The sequence below is a fragment of the Trichechus manatus genome, unplaced genomic scaffold, assembly GCF_000243295.1.
Source record: "Trichechus manatus latirostris isolate Lorelei unplaced genomic scaffold, TriManLat1.0 scaffold00214, whole genome shotgun sequence".
Classification (NCBI taxonomy): Eukaryota; Metazoa; Chordata; class Mammalia; order Sirenia; family Trichechidae; genus Trichechus; species Trichechus manatus.
In genome coordinates, this window is record NW_004444150.1 from 3,799,139 (window position 1) to 3,818,870 (window position 19,732).

General features: G+C 44.0%; 1 protein-coding gene across 1 annotated transcript in view; it reads right to left on the reverse strand.

Annotated features, from left to right (window-relative positions):
- The window catches only part of PGM5 (phosphoglucomutase 5), a 247,358-nt gene that overhangs the window by 78,397 nt on the left and 149,229 nt on the right, over window positions 1-19,732 (reverse strand). Inside the window, exon 7 of the mRNA XM_023742658.1 lies at window positions 11,604-11,719. Within this exon, the coding sequence (XP_023598426.1) occupies window positions 11,604-11,719 (116 nt within the window). The remainder of the gene's footprint in view (window positions 1-11,603; window positions 11,720-19,732) is intronic.

The following is a 19,732-nucleotide window of genomic DNA, read 5'->3' on the forward strand; positions in this document are numbered from 1 at the left end:
TCATAAAGTAGAGGGTCAGGGAAAAAGAGGAAGACCCTCAATGAGACAGACTGACACAGTGGCTGCAACAATGGGCTCAAGCCTAACAGTTGTGAGGATGGCGCAGGACCAGGCAGTGTTTTGTTCTGTTGTATTGGGGGTCGCTATGAGTCGAACCTGACTCGATGGCACCTGACAACAACAACAGCTGGGACATTAAAGGGATCAATACCACCTAGGAGCAGGTGACGAACTCTGAATCTATCGATCACCCATTTCCTAGGTTGAGCACTAGCTTTTTAGAAACTCTAAAGAAAAAAATAAAGCCACTGGATCGACTCTGACTCAGGGCGCCCCCATGCATGTCAGAGTAGAACTGTGCTCCCTGTAAAACGAGGGTTTTCAATGGCTGATTTTTGGAAGTAGATCACCAGGCCTTTCTTCCAAGGCTCCTCTTAGTGGGCTCAAATCAAGGCTTTGAACCAGTTCTTCCCAGTTCAGTCATGGCCAAGCAAGTGACACCAGAACAGACCCCAATTTTTAGAAGTTGAGTGAAACACAAGAGTAGCTAGAATGGGACAAATTATGAGTCAAAGCCCTGCTAGAAATTTAATCTACCTCTTAGAAAACAAGGGCAGCATACATGTTGCATAGCAACCAAGTCTCTTGTGCATTGGATTTTGTGCAGAGTCTGAGATAGAGCTGCAAGATGGCAGCTAACCGTACCAGTCTGAATGTGTGTCGCTCTCTATAGTCCTGGCAATATCCAATCTCATGCATCAGGCTCCTGAAAGGGCTCCCTAAACCTCTTCTGAGTCTCATATCCCAGGGCTTCGACCCACAATTTTTCCCATTCCTGATCACCCAAACAGTAAAACTTCGGGTCTATTCCAGTTTGCTTCATTGGCCATGACTGAACCGAGAAGAACCGGTTGGAAGCCCTAGCTCAAACCTCCAACTTTTCTCTTACCAACTGAGCGTGCTGAACGTTTGCACCACCCAGGGACTCCTTTAGAGCACAGAATTGACCACAATCCCTGTGGGACTGACAGGTCTTGGCATGAAGGCCAGGGATGCCCTGTAAGACTTTAGTACCTGAAGGAAGTGTGGACGGGGCAGGAGAGGTGTCAACGCTGGCCTTAGGGGAGATCAAGGTGGGGGATCGGGGTCAGCTGGCCTCACAAACATGTCCCTCTAGCAAGGACAAGGCTTGAGATTTGCACCAACCGCCCCGCAGCCATTTCTACTGTTGCTGACTTAGTGTGGACAGGGGTCATCCAGCCTGTGTTTCACCCCTTTCCTCCCAGGCAAGAGCCCAACTTCTACTCTGTGAACCGTTAAATGGTTGCTTCAAATAAGAGCAGATAGGATATCTCTTTTCTTCCTCATTTTGTATGTTCACAACTGCCCTGTTTTCAGAACATGAGCACCCAGAAAAAAATGCCTCTACTGTAGCATTTATACATATTATTGCTGATTCAACTTTTAAAGCCTGTTTCCTATAGATCTCTGGCTGCTGGTGGAGCCAGAGCTGGCCACCTGGTTCAGGAATTTGCACGGAGAATGTACCTCTATTCCCAAAGCCAGTAATGACCACACACCTTCTACTAACCTAAAGGCTGGTGGTTTGAACCCACCCAGGAGTACCAAGGAAGAAAATCCTAGCAATCTTCTTCCCTGAAGATTACAGTCAGGAAAACCCTATGGAGCTCTCAGTCCTACTCTGTAATGCGTGGGGTTGCCATGAATCGGAATCTACTCAGTGGTAACGGGTTTGGTTTTGGTTTTGCCTTCCTCCACCCAGGCCAGCCCAGCTCAGCCAGGAGCACCTGAGAAGCACCAGGCCCACCCAGAAGAAGGGTGCTCAGCTCTTCCTTGCCCACAACCCCAACAAAATTGCTACCAAAAAGGGGGACAATTTTTTAGTCATCAACAACATCACTGTATATCCCTCCACCTGAATTAAACTTTGAATTCTCTCAAGCTTTAGAACTGTATTACTTTAGCTAGTAAAACCAAAAAAAACCCATTGCCATTGAGTCGATTCCGACTCATAGTGACCCTACAGGACAGAGCAGAACTGCCCCATAGGGTTTCCAAGGAGTGCCTGGTGAATTCAAACTGCCGACCTTTTGGTTAGCAGCTGTAGCTCTTAACCACTGTGCCACCAGGGCTCACCAGTAAGTATATTTACTTTACAAAAGAAAACGGAGAAATAAAGGAAGCATCCAATCATCTCCAAGGGAAGTTCTTCCAATGGAAATCCCAGTGTGGAGACTTCAACTTGGGAAAACACACACCTTACTAACAAACCAAGTCATCACAGCTGAAACTCTGATCAGGGCATTCTGAATTTGGCAGTCAGGGGAATAGAAATGCCTTTTCACCTGTTGCTACCTCCAAGTTGTAACATAGCCTGGAGATTCTCAACCCTGGCTGCACATTAGAGTCGTTAATGAACTAATAAGGACTCCCTGTGGTGCAGTGGTTAAGCACTCAGCTGCTCACTGAAAGGTCAGCGGTTGGAACCCACCCAGTGGCTCCACAGGAGAAAAGGCTTGGCAATCTCTCCCATAAAGATTACATCATAGAAAACCCTACAGGGCAGTTCTACTCTGTCATATGGGGTCACTATGAGCCCAAATTGATTTGATGGCAAGAGGTTAAGGAACAAATCAAAAAATATAGCAATGTTGAGGCTTCACTGCGGACTGAAAAATCAGAATATTTGAGGCCCAGGCAACAGTATTTTTTTTTTTTAAAGCCTCTTTGGGTGGTCCTCACGGGCAGCCAGGGTTGAGAACCACTGCTTTAGGAGAAGGTTACTCTGCACAGACCCATGTTTTGGGCAGAACGCTCAACCAGTCGTCATGGAGTCAACCCCGACTCATGGCAACTCTACATGTGTCAGAGTAGAACTGTCCTCCATAGGGTTTTTGGTGGATGATTTTACAGAAGGAGATCACCAGGCCTTTCTTCCAAGGCGCCTCTGGGTGATCTTGAACCTCCAAACTTTTGGTTAGCAGCTGAGCACGTTAACCATTTTTACCACCCCACGGACTCCAGTCTGTGGCCAACAGCCCATAATCTCCCAGGATCCCCAGTCCCAAAAGGCGCTGGTAAGTGTGGGCATGGCCTACACTTGGGTGTCATACAACACTCCCTCTCGCCAGCTCTCATCAGCTTGGAGGATTAACAGAAGGGTCAAGGGACTTGGAACCACAGAGACCCCAAGGAAGGGGTTTTATGTGATGGAGATGTTCTTCCCACCCCAGGCGGGAGCTCTGCTTCCCAGCACAGGGATTGATGGTGCGTAGAGGGCTCTGAGGGAGTTTCAGTTTTCAGACGTGACAAGAGGGCTCCTGGGGCGTCAATCACACAGCCCGCTGAGCTCTGGCCCCGCTCTGGCCCAGCCTGGATTGAATCGCACGTGTGCACACGGCCTGTTTCCAACAGCCCAGCAGGGAAAACTGCTCTCTCAGCGCTGATAATGTTGTCATCACGGCCCCTCACCCACATCTGCCTCCCAGCCAAATGACACACTGACCACGAGGGAGGAACAGAAACCTAGTAGAACCTCCACCATCTGAAATTCACAGATGCAGAGTGAATGATCCTCCAGACGGGAACGGACTCAGCGTTTCTTTATCTTTTTGAAAACAAAAAACAAACCTGTTGCCATCGGGTCGATTCCAACTCATAGTGACTCTACAGAACAGAATAGAATTTTCCATAGGGTTTCCAAGGAGCGGCCGGTGGATTCAAACCACCGACCTTTTGGTTAGTAGCCAAGCTCTTAACCACTGCACCACCAACGTACAATATTAAATAGTGTACGTGTATAACAAGAGTCTAACCTACTCTGTATTTGTATAACAGTACTAGTCCATTCCTGAGCGGGGATGAACATAGTTCACGTGTGAAATATCAATGAAGAGGCAGGCAGGCACCACCCCTGGAAGACGTATAAACTGTGTAACTGCTGGGGTAAAGAAAATGTTAATTCACAAAGCAACTGGGGGAACAGTCAATAATATGAACCCTAGACAACAGACAGCAGTGTCTACTATAAGGACAGTAAGAATTTGATATACAAACGATGGCTTAAGCCTGAACCTAGTCCACTGAACAATACAGCTCCAAGTTATTGTCAGCAACCGCAGACGTGGGGGTGGTGGGGAATAAAAAAGTTAACACCACGTGCAAGCTAATTAAAAATACTTTTAAACCTGTTCATTAACACAGGCTTTGTGTCAGAAGCACTTTGTTAGCTGGTAATTTGTGTGGATAATCAAATGGCAACTGAAAATATCAAAACTTTATTCTAAAATTTTATATAATTCTGATGTTATCATAATTCAGAACACCCTGCCCTACCCTCTTCTAACTGGTCTATATTTGTAGGGTTTTGTTTGTATGAATCCTCCCAAATCTTGGGATGCCCAAAATGCCCAGATCTCCAGAAATACATCCACCTCTAGAATGATAAAAAAATACAACTGTTGGAATTGCAAAGAATAAATCCCTACATGGAAATTTTTTCCTCCTTTCCTTCTTCCTTCCTTCCATCCATCTTTCCACTGTTTTGTCCACCCTTCCATCCATTCATCCATCCCTACCATCCTTCCTTACTTCTGTCCATCTATCTTTCCATCTACCCATCCTACAACCACTTACTCAGAGCCTACCATATTAAAGAAATAGAGCTGACCAAAAGAGCTATTATTATTGCGAAAGACTCAACATAGAGTATTTTCCTGGAAGCAAAAAAACATTGTTGTTTGCCTGATGTTATTTGGCAAATGTGCATGGCTGCTGACATTAACTCAAAACATGCATAATTAAAATAATAGTATTACTCAAGATGGCGTCAAGCGTGGGGCTGTTCCCTGCATTCACAAACAGAACTTCTTTAGTCTGACTTACAAAGGGACAAGCTCTGGGCTGTGACATCATATACTCCAAAAGGGTATGGCTTCTTTAGACACCGATGACAGCAATGGAGACAGTAGAGCATCTTCAACAAATGCCAGAGAAAATCTCTAAGTGTTTGGGTTCTTAGATCCTTTCAGTATTTTAGTACATCCCCTTTGTGTATGGGAACAAAGTCAGATTCCTTTAAATCTGGAACTTCAGAGAAGGCGCGAGAATGCCATTTAGATGAACAGTTTTCTTCTATTTAAATCTGAGAATTTATAAAACCTTCTCCTTCCCTCTGTAAAGCAGTTGGCCCAGGCCCTTCCCATGACGTGGGTGAATACCTGATCCCAACAGAAAAGATCATTTGGCTTCATCCATGACCTTGGTTCTTTGGCAGAGGTCTAAATACAGGTTTCCTATAGTCTGGACCCACAGCTCTCCACAGGCAAGAAGCCAGACACCGCATCCATCACCAGCCTATTACCCTGGGACACTCTGAGAGGCCAAGATGCCAGCATGGAAATTTCCACTCAGATACATCTTGCTCCTGTGGGACCCAGCCCTGGGCAAAGGCTTGGCATTCTTGAGCCTGAGGTAGATCCATATTTTCACTCTTTCTTGGCACTGAACTGTGCATTCCTGGTTGGTACACAGCTCCATGCCCCAGGGACTCTGGAAAGGCCTCCACTTGGATAAGCCCTGGCAACATTTTAGAAGCTTCTCCCCAGGCTCAAGGCTAACCAAACCAGCTGCTAAGGAGTCAATTCCAACTCATGGCAACCCCGTGAGTGCAAGAGTAGAACTGTGCTCCATGGGGTTTTCAAGGCTGTGACCTTTCGGAAGTAGATTGCCAGGCCTATCTTCCAACACCTCTGGATGGACTTGAACCTCCAACCTTCTGGTTGGCAGCTTAGCTCATTAACCATTTGTACCCATTTGTACCACCCAGGGACTCTAAGCTCAGGGCTAGAACCTTTCTGTATCTCCACTTTCTCCTCCCTAAACTAGCTTATTTGATTCTGAAAACCATATCCCATGGTAGATAGGAAGCTACTCTGGACAGCTGACTTTTATATGCTGGAGCTGAACGTCAGGGAGGCTAAGTGTCTTATCCATAAATGGCGGGAGAGGACCTTGAAGGTGGATCATCAACCTCACGTTCGTGTGTCTCTATCCTGCCTTGACCAAACTGGGTGTGACATCTCAGACACACTTCTGCCACCATTCCTGGTGAAAAACACAAATACTGGTTTTCACTAGAGCTATAGAGTCCCTGGATGGTGCAAACAATAAACCCACTCGGCTGCTAACCATAAGGCTGAAGATTCAAGTTCACCCAGAGGTAATATGCAGCCAGGGTTGACAATCTCTAGCTTATGTTACATCTTGGAGTTGGCAACAGGTGAAAAGGTACTTCTATTCCCCTGATTGCCAAATTCAGAACTCCGTGATTGGAGTTTTAGCTGTGATGACTTGGTCTGTTAGTAAGGTGTGTGTTTTCCCAAGTTGAGGTCTCCACACTGGGATTTCCATTGGAAGAACATCCCTTGGAGATGACCAGGTACTTCCTTTATTTCTCCCTTGTCTTTTGTGAAGTAAATATACTTATTGGTGTGCCTCTAGGTAAAGTAATATGGTTCTAAAGCTTGAGAAAATTCAAAGTTTAATTCAGGTGGAGGGGACATAGTGATGTTGTTGATAAGGAAAAAAATAGTCCCCCATTTTGGTAGCAATTTTGTTGGGGTCGTGGGCAGGGAAGAGCCAAGTACCCTCCTTCTAGGTGGACCTGGCTGCTTCTCAGGTGCTCCTGGCTGAGCTGGGCTGGCCTGGGTGGAGGAAGGCAAAACCGAAACCAAACCGGTTGCCATTGAGTAGAATAAGAGAAATATTAACATTGACTAGATATTAGATGGACATCATGCTTGGTAAAGTAGAGGGTCAGTGAAAAAGAGGAAGACCCTCAACAAGATGGATGACACAGTGGCTGCAACAATAGGCTCAAGCATAACAACGATTGTGAGGATGGCTCAGGACCCAGTAATGTTTTGTTCTGTTGTACATGGGGTCACTGTGAGTTGGAACTGACTCTATGGCACCTAACCACAACAAGATATTAGACGATACTAAGAAATTACTTTTGCAGGGCCACATAAACCAGAGACTCCATCAGCCTGAGACCAGAAGAACTAGATGGTGCTTGGCTATACCAATGACCACCCTGACAGGGAACACAACAAAGAGTCCCTGACAGAGCAGGAGAAAAGTGGAGTGAAGAACTCAAATCCTAGTAAAAAGACCAGACTTAGTGGTCTGACTGAGACTAGAGGAACCCCAGAAGACTTGGCCCCGAGACTCTCTGTTAACCCCGAACTAAAACCATTCCTGAAGCCAACTCTTCAGACATAGATTGGACTGTAAAACATAAAATGATACTTGTGAAAAGTGTGCTTCTTAGTTCAAGCAGATACACGAGACTAAATGAGCAGCTCCTGTCTGGAGGTAAGATGAGAAGGTAGAAAGAGATAGGAGCTGGTTGAATGGACATGGGAAATCTGGGGTAGAAAGGAGGAGTGTGCTGTCACATTATAGGGATAGCAACAAGAGTCACATAACAATGTGTGTATAAATTTTTGTATGAGAAATTAACTTGAGCTATAAACTTTCACCTAAAGCACAATAAATAGAAATAAAATTGAAAAAAGAAATTACTTTTGCATCTGAGATACATAGATTGGTTCCATCCCACTCGGATTAAAGGAAAATGAAGAAAACCAAAGACACAAGGAAAATACTAGCTCAAAGGACTAAAGGACCAAATGAACTAGAGAGTCTACCAGCCTGAGACCGGAAGAACTAGATGGTGCCTGGCTACCACCAATGACCACCCTGACAGAGACCACAAAAGAGAGTCACGGACAGGGCAGGTAAAAATTGTAGACTAGAACTCAAATTCACGTAAAAAGACCAGACTCAATGGTCTGACAGGGACAGGAACTGGACAAATGGACACAGGAAACCCGGGGTGGAAAGGGGGAGTGTGCTGTCACATTGTGGGGATGGCAACCAATGTCACAAAACACTATGTCTATACATTTCTTAATGAGAAATTAATTTGAGCTGTAAACTTTCACCTAAAGCACAATGTAAAAATTTTTTTAAAATAGCTGATGAGCAAGGGAAAGGGGTGGGAATATATATAACAGATAAAACTGAACTGGGCATGAATTAGTGACTATTTAACCTGAGCAATTGGTACTTGGTAGTTGTACTATGCTATTCTATCAATTTTTGTATATATTTTAAGTTCCCTTCATAGTAAAAAGCTATAAAAATGTTAGATATTTCATTAAAAACTTTAAGAAACACTTAATTTTTTTTTTCTGAAAAGGAAGTAGATTTTCCTCCTCCCCCCACCCTTGAATTCCTGAGACACTTGCGTGCCTCACATCCCCATACCTCCTCCATAATGCAGTTTCAAAAGAAAATAGAATTTACTCTTCAAATAAATAAATAAATAAGCACAAGTTTCCTCCCTTTTGCCCTCCCCAAGGTCAAGGTGGGTGGGAGAGCAAGGTCAGGACTTAGGCGCAGGAGAAAAAAAACCAAGAAATTACTTTTGGAGTTCTGCTTCTGTTTAAGATGTAGAAACCTACAAGAGAATGTCACTCCATCCTAAAAATGAGAAAAGCCAGAAAATCTCCAGAATCATAACTTCTTGAACTCATCAGAGAGATGAGGACACAAGGCAATAAAGTCAAGTAAATTCCACAGAGTGACAAGCCCTTGCAGAGAGACAGGACAGAAGAATTGTCTCACCTTTGGCACAGCGCAGGACAAAGAGGTGGCTGCCATACCAATGGATTTAAAAAAAAAAAATTACATAACAGTTTAAAAAACTCTTAAAGGCCAAGTGTAGTCTATCACATTAGTTTAAAATCACTTGTAGTCCCAGATACAAGGGGACATACTCAGAACTTCTTTTCCATTGGCTTCCACTCGGTGCTCAGAAGAAGACTGGGGACAGGAAGGGAGATGCGGTGGTGGGGACATTCAGGAGATAATCAGCTGCTTCTGGGGGACAAGCATGAAGCCCCTCCCATGTCCCCAAACCCGTCTCTCATAGGAAACAAAAGCCTTACGCTCCTAGATGTGACGGCTGAAAACCCCACATCTCAAGGGCTCAGGGAAGATCCATTGTTGCTGATGGAGGAGTAGACATAAAAACTCTCTGCCCCTGAGGGAAAGATGGAATCCTATACTACTACTAAGCAGAGGTCTGCTGCCACTGAGCAGGGTCAACAACCTGGAGAGACAGTACTCTGTGTCACAGACACGCAGGAACTGCTGAAAGCTATTGATAGAACCCCAAACCAACCCACTGCCATTGAGTGGATTCTGACTCACAGCAACCCTATAGGACAGAGTAGAACTGCCCCCACAGGGTTTCTAAGGAGTGTCTGATAGATTCAAACTGCTGACCTTTTGGTTAGCAGCCAAACTCTTAACCACTACGCCACCAAGGTTTCCATCGATAGAACAGGAACACTGAAAAAAAAACCTCCAGCACCCCGTCCCCACTTTAAACCCATAGTAACAAGTAACCCACTGTCGGAGGAATTTGAAGCCTGTGGTACACTAAAGGTTATAACAGAAACATTAAAACCCAAACCCAGCTCAACTTCTGACTAGATTAACCTAACTTCCCACACTAATGACCTGACAGAAGAAGATGCGTGCCCATTATTGGGCGTAAATACTATTTACGTCAGTCTTTCCTGTGCTTATACACACATGGTCCTGAATGCAATGAAAAAAATTATGAGACCCACAAAACAAGAAAAACAATCCATTGTCAAAAGATAAAGCAATCAACAGAGTCAGAGATGAATCGATATTGGAACTATCAGAGAGGTAGTTTAAAATAACTATGTTTAATATATAGATGATATAATGGAAAAGACAGACAACATATATAAACAGATGAGGAATTTCATCAGAGAGATGGAAACTATTAAAAAGAGTCAAAGGAAAATGTTATGAATAAAAAATGCAAAATCAGAGATAAAGAACTCTTTCAACAGGCTTATCAGCAGATTACACACAGCTAAGGAAAAAGCAGTGAACTTAAAGGTATATCAATAGAAGTTATCTAAACTGAAACACAAAAAGAAAAGATAGTGAAGGAAAATGTAACAGAGCACGTAAGGACTATGGGACAACAACTATGATCACAAATTGTCTAACACCTGAGTCACTGGAGTCCCTGACACAGAGAGAGAGAGAATGGGGAAACAGAAATATTTGAAAATATACGGCTGAGAATTTTCTAAAATTAATGAAAAACAACAAACAACGCATCCAAGAAGCTCAGAGAATCTCAACCAGGTTTAAAAAACACACATGCCTAGACACATTAAAATCAAACTGCTAAAAACCAGAAATTAAAAAAAAAATCTTAAAAAGCCATCCAGAGGGGGGAAATTAAACACAAAGGAACAAAGATAAGAATTGCAGCAGACTTTTCAGAAACGATGCAGGCCAGCAGGTAATGGAATGACGTTTCTGAAGTACTGTGAAAGAAGAAATTACTTTTAATATTTTACATGTGATAATAGCACTGTGGTTATATTTTTTCCTAAAGGCCCCTCATCTTTTTTTTCATTTTTTACTTATTTTTATTACTGTACTTTAGATGAAGGTTTACAGAATAAACTAGCTTCTCATTAAACAATTAATACACATATTGTTTTATGACATGGGTTAACAACCCCATGACATGTCAGTACTCTCCCTTTCTTGATCTTGGGTTCCCTATTACCAGTTTCCCTGTCCCCTCCTGCCTTCTAGTCCTTGCCCCTGGGCTGGTGTGCACCTTTAGTATTGTTTTGTTTCATGGGGCTGTCTAATCTTTGGCTGAAGGGTGAACCTCAGGAGTGACTTCATTACTGAGCTAAAAGGGCGTCCGGAGACCATACTCTCAGGGTTTCTCTAGTCTCTGTCAGGCCAGTAAGTCTGGTCTTTTTTCGTGAGTTAGAATTTTGTTCTATATTTTCTCCAGCTCCATCTGGGACCCTGTATTGAGATCCCTGTCAGAGCAGTCCGTGGTGGTAGCCGGGCACCATCTAGTTGTGCTGGATTCAGTCTGGTGGAGGCTGTGGTAGCTGTGGTCCATTAGTCCTTTGGACTAATCTTTCCCTTGTGTCTTAGGTTTCCTTCATTCTCCCTTGCTCCAGATGGGGTGAGACCAGTGGAGTATCTTAGATTAAAGACCCCTCATGTTTTAAAGATTCACACTGAAATATTTATGGTTAAAATGATAAACTGTAGGAAATTGCTTCAAGATAAACAAGGAAGAGGACTTCCTGGTGGGTTACAGTGGAGATAAAACAAGATAGACCATGAGTTGACAATGGCTGAAACTGGTTGATGAGTACATGAGGATTCAATATGATCTTCTCTCATAAAATTTTGAAAACTTCCAGAATAAAAAAAAGTTTCAAGAGAAATAAAAAAGAAATGGGAAAAAGAGGTAAGTGAATCATAGCACACATCCCAATAGGTTCTCTGATTTTCTGCCTCTAACTAATGCTTCTCCCAGCATTTGATTCACAGAAGGTCCACAGATCTCCAAACCGGGGTCACAGAGAGCCACAGAGGACTAGCCCCACCATCCTCTATAGTAACATCAACCCCAGAAAGCCTACCAGTGCCAAAGCTCTCTTCTCCACACAGAGAGCACCGTCCTGAGTCCATCAGATTTGAGAAGAATCTCCATCCAGCTGGGGTCTCATATACAGGGACCTTCATTGATTTGGCCACCCTGAAAAATAAAATTTGAGGCAACCGTCAATTCGTATTCTTCCTTTGTTTTCTGTCCTCAGCACAGAAGGAGATGTTTAGAATCTATTCATTCCATAATCAGATTTCAGGACATCCTGAACAGTGTCAACAATTTTTAGGATGTCAAGCCCTAAGGTAAAGAATGTTGAACAGCCCATCCCAATGGTTCACAATTTTCCTTTCCCCATAACACAGAAAATATTAAGTCAATGTATATAATATTCTCACATTTATGTTTCCCTCCTGTAAATTTTTCTTTATTGTTGGGGGTAAGATCTTGGAGTCTAAATTAAGATGGCATATAGGTACAATTACTTTGGAATATTGTCTGACGGCACTTAACCACTAGGCCACCAGGGTTTCCATACCTACTGAAGATAAAGACATACATATCTTACCACCACCATCATTCGCCATGGAGTCAACCCCACTCATGGAGATCCCATGTGTGTCAGAGTAGAACTGTGCTTCGTAGGGTTCTCAGTGACTGATTTTTCAGAAGTAGATCACCAGGCCTTTCTTCCAAGGTGGTTCTGGGTGGACTCAAACCTCCAACCTTTCGGTGAGCAGCCAGGTGCATTAACTGTTTGTACCACTTAGGGACTCCTACACATATCTTCAAACCAAAAAACCAAACTCACTACCGTCGAGTGGATTCTGACTCATAGCGGCCCTATGCGACAGAGTGGAACTGCCCCACAGGGTTTCCAAGGCTGTAAATCTTTACGGAAGCAGACTGCCACATCTTTCTCCTGCGGAGGAGCTGGTGGGTTCAAATCGCTAACCTTTCGGTCAGCAGGCCAGCGCTTAACCACTGTGCCATCAGGGCTTCTGCACGCATATCTTAAACCCATTGAAACTGATCGCCGTTGAGTTTATTTTGACTCATAGCAACCCTATAGGACAGAGGAGAACTGCCCCATGAGATTTCTAAAGAGCGGCTGGTGGATTCAAACTGCTGACCTTCTGGTTAGCAGCCATAGCTTGCCATAGCTCTTAACCACTGCGCCACCAGGGCTCCCACACATATCTTATGAAAGAGCAATTCAATGCCAAGAAATTACAATGATCTGTAGTGGGCACTGTGGTGCACTGCTCAGATTCACCACGTTTCCCACAGAACACACACATTTTAGTGTGTTCTAGAACACTCATTCTTCCAGATGGCTGACGGCTTCCCCTCCTTGCAATTACTCTCTACCAAAGGAAGATCACCCAAAATCATGCCCTTTTCCCTGGCTCAATACTCATCCAAGTCAGGTCAATGAGGGATGAACAAAGGTCCAGCTTCCTTGCCCCGATTTGGCACAACTTTGTAGGGTCATCTTAGCCAAAGAGCTCCCTCTAGGTTGGCTGAGGTCTTCATCGTGATTGCATTGCAGCCCAACTCCTCTCTCTGTCCAATCCCCTTTCCTCCCCTCCCTGAGGTGTTGGTCTAGAATGTGACTTTGACCTTGAAGACAGGAAGGAATAAGCTTCCTGCAAGCAAATCTCTCTCAGTGCTACTTCCTGGGGCACATAATCTGTGATATTCCCCAACACTGTGTATACAAGACTGTGCAAGAATGATCATTGTATCACTCTTCATAATAACCAAAACAACCTAAATGTCCATCATAGTAGAATGGACAAGTAATTTGTGATATAGAATAAAATACCATAAATTCCATTGAACAAATCACTGCCATGTGAAACAACCTGAATGAATCTCACAAACATAATATCAAGCAAAAGAAGCCAGTAAAAAGGGAATATGTACTGTACCATTGCATTTAGATAAAATTCAAAAATGGCCGAAACGAATCAATGCTGTGACAGTTCAGGCTCAGATGCTCAGAGAGGTCCAGGACTTTGTTCATGGTTTCACTGAGGTAAGAGGCAAAGTTGGAATTCGAACCAGACCTGCTTACTTTCTTCTCATGTTCCATTCCACTACACCATGCTGTCTCCCCAAATATTGTATTGCTTCGAGAGGTATATTAGATATCAAAGCATGCTGGAGAATGAGCTGATAGCAGAGACATTGTTCTGAAGAGTTCAGGGCTTCGAACCAGTTCATTTCAGTTGGAATCCCTGTTAAGAATCTGCATTTCTAGCAAGTTCCCAGGCGATGCTAATGCTGCTGGTTGGGGACCAATTCTGAGAACCACTAGTAGAGCAGCAGTTCTCGCAACTTATTATACATAAGAATCCCTGGGGATCTTGTTAAAATGTAGATTCTGATTCAGTACATCTCAGGGTGGAAATGCAAATTCTCAGCAGGGGTTGGAACCAGAACAGACCATTTGAAGGCCTGGAAGAGTTTCATCTTAATTATTTTATTCCTACACGCAAGCTTCTAAAAAAGAAAAACAACAAATGCTTCTAACAGCAAGGTTTAGTTCTCTGAAGACTACGGGTGCAGAAAGTGGCCATAGGGAGGGACCAGTGAGGGTCTCCTGGTGAAGAAAAGGAGGAAAGATGCACAGAGCATAAGTGACACAATGTAATGACAATTCCTTTAGGTTTGTTTGTGGCCAACTGGCGGAAAAATACCTTGAAACCCTTGCCATGGGAAAGTAAACATCTCCTTTCCTAAGAAACCCTAATATAATCAACGCGCTCAGGATCTCACAAATGGTGTTCTAAGTCTCTTTCAAGTTTGCTTTGAAAATAAGCACCTTTTATATGTCAGGGTCTTACTTCAAAGGTTCCATTTTTTCTCTTTCATTGGTCTAAGAAAGATACACAATCACGCCTTCGTAGGAACAATGAAGGCAACCCTTCCCAAATCGTACAGCAAAGGTCAATTTTCGGAGCCATTCATTTCAGGCCAGAAGTTCAAGAAAGGGGGCGTAAATCACACGGAAACCCCCTCGCCCCTTGGGGGTCAGCACATGGTAGATAGAGGGCCAATGTTAATTTAGCAAGCATGAAAGAATACGGGTACCAAAAAGAACATGCAACATGGGGGTGGAAATGAGGGTGTCGAGGGTGTGGGGATGATACTCTCTGGCCAGAATGTTCCTGTAGGTTCAAAGCCAAGTTGGCAGGTTTGAAGTGAGGGTAAAGGATTTCCCCAGCTCCCACCCTTCCCAATTAATCAGGAGGCCAACAAGCTGAAGGCTGTGGCCGGATGTTAAAGGACCGGATACTTTTATAACTATGAGCCACGGCTGCAGCTATGCAAGCTAAGATAATAACATGGGTAATGAAATTCCAGGATCCTGAGCACGCGTTGATGGTGTCCCAGGGTCAGAAAGGAATTCTCTCTCTCCTCCTCCCTCTCCTGAGCCTTCAGCAGATACCATGCTCTGGACTGGCCTTTGGCAGGAGTCTCTGAAATCCTCGGGTGCAAACGCTCAAGATGAAGCTGCTCAAGTGAGGTCTGCACCCTTCTCTCCCCCTGACTAGCGCCGCCAATGACAAACACAAGAACCCACTTTGATAGGAAAGACTGGAGCCTGAAGAAAAAGAAAGAAACCCAACCCGGGCCTCACTTTTCCTGCAAGTATGAGTGAGCTCCTCAGTCTAGATCTTAAAGCCCCAAAAAACACGTGTCATGGATTGAATTGTGCCCCCCAAAATGTCTGTCAACCTGGCTAGGTCATGATTCCCAGTATTGTATGACTGTGTAATCTGATGTGATTTCCTAATGTGCTGTAAACTCTGTCACTATGATAAGGTTATACTGATGAGGTTTACAAGATTAGTGTCTTAATCCAATCTCTTTTGAGATATAAAAGAGAGAAGCGAGCAGGGACACATGGGAACCTCACACCACCAAGAAAGAAGTGGTGGGAGCAGAGTGCATCCTTTGGACCCGAGGTTCCTGAGCTGAGATGCTCCCAGACCAAGGAAAGACTGATGTATCACAAGGACCTTCCTCCAGAGCCGACAGAGAGAGAAAGACTTCTGGAGCTGATGCCCTAAATTTGGACTTGTAGTCTACTGGACTATGAGAGAATAAACTTCTCTTTGTAAAAGCCACCCGCCTGTAGTATTTCTGTTAGAGCAGCACTAGATGACTAAGACAACATGGCTTCAGGTTGGAAGTAGCCCCACCTACCTTTCCAAAGTGTCTCCCACACTACTCCCTACATCTTCTATGCTCCTAACAAACTGGACTGTTTGCTATTTTCCAAACATACCTTTGCATTTTGTTGCTGCTGTACCTCTGTCTTTGTTTCTTCCTGCTGCTGTCACAAAGACCATATGTGGGTGGTTTTAAAGAACAGACATTTATTTTCTCCCAGTTCAGCAGGCTAGAAGTTGGAATTCAGGGCACTAGCTCTAGGGGAAGGCTCTCTCTCTTGGCTCTGGGGGAAGATCTTTGTCTCAGCTTCTCTGGTCCAGCGTTCCTTGTTCCCTGGTTCCTTGGAGATTAACACGTGGCATCTCTCTTTCCCCTACTGCACTTACTTCTCTCTCTGGCTAATCTATTGTTTTTATATCGCAGAAGTCTTTAGGTTTAAGACACGCACTACACTGACATGGGCTCATTAACATAACAATGAAAACTCTGTTCCCAAACAGAGTGACATCCACAGGTATAAAACCAAACCAAACCCATTGCCGTCAAGCCGATTCCAACCCATAGCGACCCTACAGGACGGAGTAGAACTTCCCCATAGGGTTTCCAAGGAGTGGCTGGTGGATTTGAACTGCCAACCTTTTGGTTAGCAGCCAAGCTCTTAACCACTACACCACCAGGGCTCCTCCACAGGTATAGGGGTTAGGAATCCAGCACCTATTTTGGGGGGACACAACGCAATCCATGACAACCTCCAAGTCTGCCTTTATGCTGTTCTTTTTTCCTACATTAAGCCTCCTTTCCAATCTCTGTCAAAACACTTCAAGTTGCTTCAAGACAAACTTAAATGCCCTATTATCATGAAACCCATGATGAAGACAGCTAGATGGTCAACAAGCCCATCTCTTTTTCCCGGGCACCCAGCTGGACGGTATTTCCTGACCTCCTTGCAGTAGCTTTGGCCATGTGAGTTCAAGACAATGGAATTTGAGTGGAAATGGTGTCCACCACCCTCAGACCTGGCTCTAAAGCTCTCCATTGCCGTGTTCTTTCTCGCCTGCCCGTGTGACATAGACCAGCCCCACGTTGAAGATGCCTGGCCCATAAGGTGGAAGGGTCTGGATCTCTGAATCACCATTTGGAGCAGAGTCAACCACCAATCGGCAACACCTGCCTTTGACTTTTGGTGATTGAGAAATAACCTTTCCCTGTGTTTGAGACACTGTGTATTTCGGGATTAATCCTGTAACAAGCAGCTCATATAACCTTAACAAACACAATCCTCTCTTCATCACTGTAATCAATCCAGAGTGACCCTTTCTGCCATTGTGCTTCCTGTGACTTGGGATGGATCTTGATTTTCACATTATTGCTGTATATACTGTATACTTCCTTTATACTTCCCTCCACACACAGACACATTCACCACCATCCATGCGTTATAAGGTCTCTGAGAGAAGGGATGTCATCCTATCCATCTTTACAGTGCCTTCACTGTCTAGGTGAATACAGCATCTTGCCAGACTTGCTACTCAATGAACACTGTTTGAATTCAACTTACTGATATCTATTCTAAGGAGCCCTGGTGGCACAATGGTTAAGTGCTTGCCTGCTAACTGGAAGGTCGGAGGTTGGAACCCATCAGCTGCTCCGCTGGAGAAAAGACCTGGTGATCTGCCCCCATAAAGATTTCAGCGCAGGAACTGTATGGGGCAGTTCTGCTCTGTCACATGGGGTCACTATGAGTCAGAATCGACTCGACAGCATACAACCACAACAAAATATCAGTTATTTACAGAGTGTTGGATATCAGGGAGCTAAGTATCTCTGTTTTATTTTACCTTTGTAGCTTCCCTTAAAAACACAGAATTAACATCATTTCTGCACCTTTACTTAAATTGGTCATATGGTCAAAGATAATTTCTCCAGGTGTTAATTAGCAAGCCTGTCAATTTGTCATATTGTGGTGGCTTGCATGTTGCTATGATGCTGGAAGCCATGCCACCGGTATTTCAAATACCAGCAGGGTCACCCGTGGTGGACAGGTTTCAGTGGAGCTTCCAGACTAAGACAGACAAGGAAGAAAGGCCTGGTGATGTACTTCTGAAAATAAGCTGGTGAAAACCCTATGGATCGCAATGGTCTGATCTGCACCAGTCATGGGGATGGCGCGGGACCGGGCAGCGTTTCCCTCCGTTGTGCACGGGGTCACCACGAGTCCGGGGCCACCTCAAGGGCAGCTAGCAACCACCTCCACTTCCAAGTTGTGTCTTTTCTATATGGATGTTACACTTCAGTTAAAAGTTTATTTAAAAGAAAAGCCCTCTGCAGTATTTCTGACTGAAGCACATGTTTGCATTAGCCACGTTTACATGATCCCAAGAAATAAATGACTGGAGATGGTGTTTAACAGCATCCTGGATGTGCTGGTTAACATCTAGCAGACAGTTAACAGAACAGCCCTCAGATTAGCTCTTCTTTAGCATGTTCACTGCTCAGCACATGGACGCGCTCACGCCCACACTTCTTCTTTGATGTCTGGCGTGGCTGGCTGGGAGCGCTCTGAGGTAAAGGACCTCACGTGGGCTTGCTATCAAAGGGCCTTGCTAAGGAAGACTACCCAGTTCGTAACATGAATCAGACTGAGTTCAGCTAAGACTCGTTCTCTAACAGCAACTTCAAGTCTACTCTTGGGGGCAGGGGGATGGGACAACTCACACTTTTGGGTGAAATAAACATAAAACATTAAGACATCATAATAAGATACGTACAAAAGTTTAAGTTCAACCATGTTCATAAACTGTAGCAGCCAGCTGCTTGATGCTGAGGCCTGTGTTATCTCAGTCTGGCCTAAACCTCAAAATTCAATTTAAATAATACCTTCCTTGCTTGCCTTATTAGGGAGGAGCAAATGGTTTGCGTGCATCTCTTAACCAGAACATTGGTGATTCGAACCCACCCCGTGGTGCCATGGAAGAAAGGCCTGGTGATCTGCTTCTGTAAAGATGATAACCAAGAAAACCCTCTGGAGAGGTTCTACTCTGTAACACAGGAGGTTGCCATGAGTCGGAATCGATTCAACTGCAACAGGTCTGGTTTGGTTTAAGGATCAAATGGGATAGTATGTAATGAACTCTGACAACTGCAAAGTGCTTCCAGAGTTATCACACTGTCTCTGTTTTTGGTACTGGACCTTTTGCTTAGCCCAGTGTGGACAGGATATATCATTTAAACAACCTTTTAAAAGAAGGAGCAAAGGACAACTGTGTGGCTCCTGCTCCCTCTAAACTTCAGGATTTGGGCCAATTGTAAAGCAAAGGTGAATCCCAAACCCAGGGAGCTTTGCTGCTTTATCTAGAAGCTTCTGCACTTTCATTTTATATAGATGTCATGGAGGGTGTGAGAAGCAAGGAACCCTTCCTCATTAGATTGTTAATTTTGTTCAGGAACCTAAGACAATTTTCTAAAAATCCTGACTTTACTTGGAAGGAAAATAAATTGACTTCAGGAAATCGACCACGAATCCAAGAGAAAAATACACAAAACTGAAATAATCACACATATACTCTCTGAAACTAGTAAACCATCTGGAACCCAGTGTCTGGGGTATTTACAAATGTCTGTGTTTACAGTCTTGAAGATTGAGCACTTTGATGTAAACTGTTCCTGGGTCTATTTATTTTCAAAATAAGAAGAATTGTCGAAGGCATGGGACTGGAGAATTTTAAGTCCCAAGCAAGTGTTCCAGGTAAACTGAAAGATAGTCAAGAGACAATTGTCAGCTGTCCTTCTGATTCCCACGAAGTTGCTCCCAGAACAGCAAAGAGTGAGTCATCTGCTTGTCTTTTTGTTTTGTGTTGTGTTTTTTTGAGTTATGCAGACCTCGAAAGATTTGTTACGGCTCCAATCCAGAAGATAAAATATTTCATTAAAAAAAAAAAAAGCTTCTTCTGTTTCTTAAAACCTTTTTGCCTTGTTTTC